The sequence below is a fragment of the Euprymna scolopes genome, chromosome 7 (genome assembly GCF_053919585.1).
Source record: "Euprymna scolopes isolate OS-2025 chromosome 7, ASM5391958v1, whole genome shotgun sequence".
In the NCBI taxonomy this organism is placed as follows: domain Eukaryota; kingdom Metazoa; phylum Mollusca; class Cephalopoda; order Sepiida; family Sepiolidae; genus Euprymna; species Euprymna scolopes.
Window position 1 is genome coordinate 152325698 of NC_136488.1, and position 2663 is coordinate 152328360.

Sequence of the window (2663 nt, forward strand, 5' to 3'; positions counted from 1 at the left end):
AATAAAATAACTAACAAAAAACTTAGGCATGAAGCCCTAAAAAAAATTGGGGGAGGGATCGAGGGTCTTTCTAGCTGTCTACAAAACTTGAGATTATCACTCTTAGTCGGCACCTTTCACCACAATACCGCATTCACACTGAGTTAATCATACTTAAAGAATTTCCAAACGTTTAAAAAAATATATGTACATGTGTGCGTGCATAATTTTATTTTTTATTTTACTACATTGTGACCTTGACTCGGAGGCCAGATACTTTTTCTTGCGCTATTTGCTTTACTTATCCTGGGCCCTCAAAATCAACAGAGATTAGACCATTCCTGTAAATGATCAGGTCTCTGTTGATTTTGTGGTGGGGGTTAAGTTCTGTGCAGTTCTAGGAGGTCGGCCCTCCCAGGCCTTGGCTTTTCTCTTTGAGAAGAGGTTAATTTATTGCTAATCGCCTGAGGCGCCCTCATCGGAGAATGCCAACGAGCTGCCCAGGCACTTTTTGCAGGTCAGAGTGCCTCTCCTCTGGGGCGCTGACTTTTGTCCCACTTTCTGACCCTGGTGTCTAAGCTCTTGCAGTGAGGGAAAAAAAAACTAAATTTGTTGTTCTTCTTCACAATGCTGTATGGTAAGAAATGCCTCGAAGATATACAATGGGTGCTGTGCGGTCATAGGTTCTCACAATGTCCAATATTTTTGTTATGTTATCAGTTTTCAAATTACTACTGTCCCCATGAGATGTTTGTTGGATTCTCGTATGATTGACATCTTCGTCTTTTTGTAAAACGGTAAGAAATCTCTTAACGTTGCTCGTGCCAACTTTTGCTTGGAAACTCCGATGCCATTCTTCAATGTGTGTATTCATTAATATCAAGTTAGCATCTACGCGATCATAAACGTTCCAAAAACTGACGGGAAAATTCGGTGCCTGTCGGTATCGTGTACCTAACCTACCCCGGAGTGTACCAATGTAATTATCCTCGAAATAATTGCATATCGGCTCAACAGAAGAAGGTAACACTTCTTGCAAATCCTCAAAGACACCTACCACATCGCCAGGCGGGATAAAGGCAAGCGCTGTAATCATTTTGACATAGAGAGAAAAATCACCATCAGTTGCATAAAGTTCCGTCAATCCTTCCTGTTGGACTTTCTGATAAATAGCTTGAGACAAGTGATAAAAGCAACCGTCAATTGTAGCATGCGGCCACGTGGAGCGAAGCGCCTTTATGACAGGTGGTTGAAAGTCGGACGATATTCTTTGTGGGCAGAGGTTTTGCTTTAAATTCAAAATCTCCCCAAACAACTCATTGTAATATGTTTCATTTTGGTTCGGAAGAAGTCCGTACAAGCAAGGGACTACAACGTTGTTTGCCTTGTTAATAGAGTTCACGCAAGTCAAATGACACGACGACTCTGGTAGGATTTGAAAGGTGCCATCACAAAACCAGTGATCGGATTGTTCAAGTCGTGTTAAGGACTCCTCTGTCCCCAAAATCAAAACACGTGAACCTTGCCGTTGGTTGTCATAAAGTATGAAATCATCTCCTCGCAAAGTTTTCTGAAACTGCTTCAGGATAACCAAATTGTCAACACAGTCGTCAACAGTTTTGACAGTCAACTTCTTTTTAGATTTACGCGAGGGTTTTTTAAGCATTGTACAAGACCGGCGCTGTTTGCGGGTTGTTGTCAATTTGGGAAGTTGTGAGACTGTGACATCGTTGATGCTTGCTATGCTCTCTGCTATGATCTCAGCTGCAGATTTCTCAGATATTAAGCCGTTCAAGTTGAGGGCGACTCGAACTTTCAAAGCTTCAACACGCGCGTAGTCGCTGGCGTGGCTATGTTCATAGCGTTCAATAATCGCGTTATCTTTAACCTTTACCCTTGCGTTGCACAATCCTTTTCGGCGCTGTTCGCACTCATAAACCGTCGTTTTACCATCAGCCATGACTTTTTGCTTCACATAAATGAATCCCTCGAGAACAAGTTTGCCTTGGCCCCGACTAGTTGGTAATATTTCCATCGGTAAAATCTACAGAGGAAAAATAATTAATATATATAGTTAAAAAAAACAAAAACAAACAAACTATGAAATAATAATAAAATAAATAACTTCAACCTTTTAATAATTGTTTTAAAATTATATAGTTGCGTCAAATATTGACAACATTCGAACGCGAAATTTCCTAACCGGTGTAAATTCTCCATTACAAGCATACAAATAATGCCCGCAAGGGAGATAACTGAATCACACTCATTTGCAAGAAAATCAATTCGGTTTCGTTTCAATTAAATATTCGTATTCATTTTATAATAATATTACGTTATCTAGTAAAACATGTTCTCGTCTGTCAATATCGGTAAAACACAGCATTTTTCTTCGTAAAAAAAAGCAAACTACTTGATCAAATTTTATGATTGTTTTTTTTTTTTTAATATTAAATCTTCATGCCGTGACAAGTAGGTACAATATAAAAGTTTACTTCATTTTTGTTTATCGCTGTAAGTGCCAATCTGAATAAGCTCCACTTCACAGCGCTGCGCGAATACAAAGGGGAGGTAATAAGTGACTGTTTTGACAGTTTCCACGTGCATTAGAGTTGTCTCCCCCTACGCGCCGATTTTTTAGACATTTTTTTCACCCTCCTCGAAACAGACTAAACTTTGATTTT

General features: G+C 39.5%; 1 protein-coding gene across 1 annotated transcript; it reads right to left on the reverse strand.

Annotated features, from left to right (window-relative positions):
- Positions 1 to 206: 206 nt before the first annotated feature.
- LOC145280062 (uncharacterized) lies at positions 207 to 2201 on the reverse strand. Its single transcript, XM_080131751.1, has one exon. It carries the CDS (start codon positions 2012 to 2014, stop codon positions 602 to 604), a length of 1413 nt encoding a protein of 470 aa, XP_079987877.1. The 5' UTR covers positions 2015 to 2201; the 3' UTR covers positions 207 to 601.
- Positions 2202 to 2663: the final 462 nt, after the last annotated feature.

Bases quoted from the DNA above. Each gene is read 5' to 3' on its own strand.
- LOC145280062 (XM_080131751.1), bottom strand. From the start codon at position 2,014: ATGGAAATATTACCAACTAGTCGGGGCCAAGGCAAACTTGTTCTCGAG.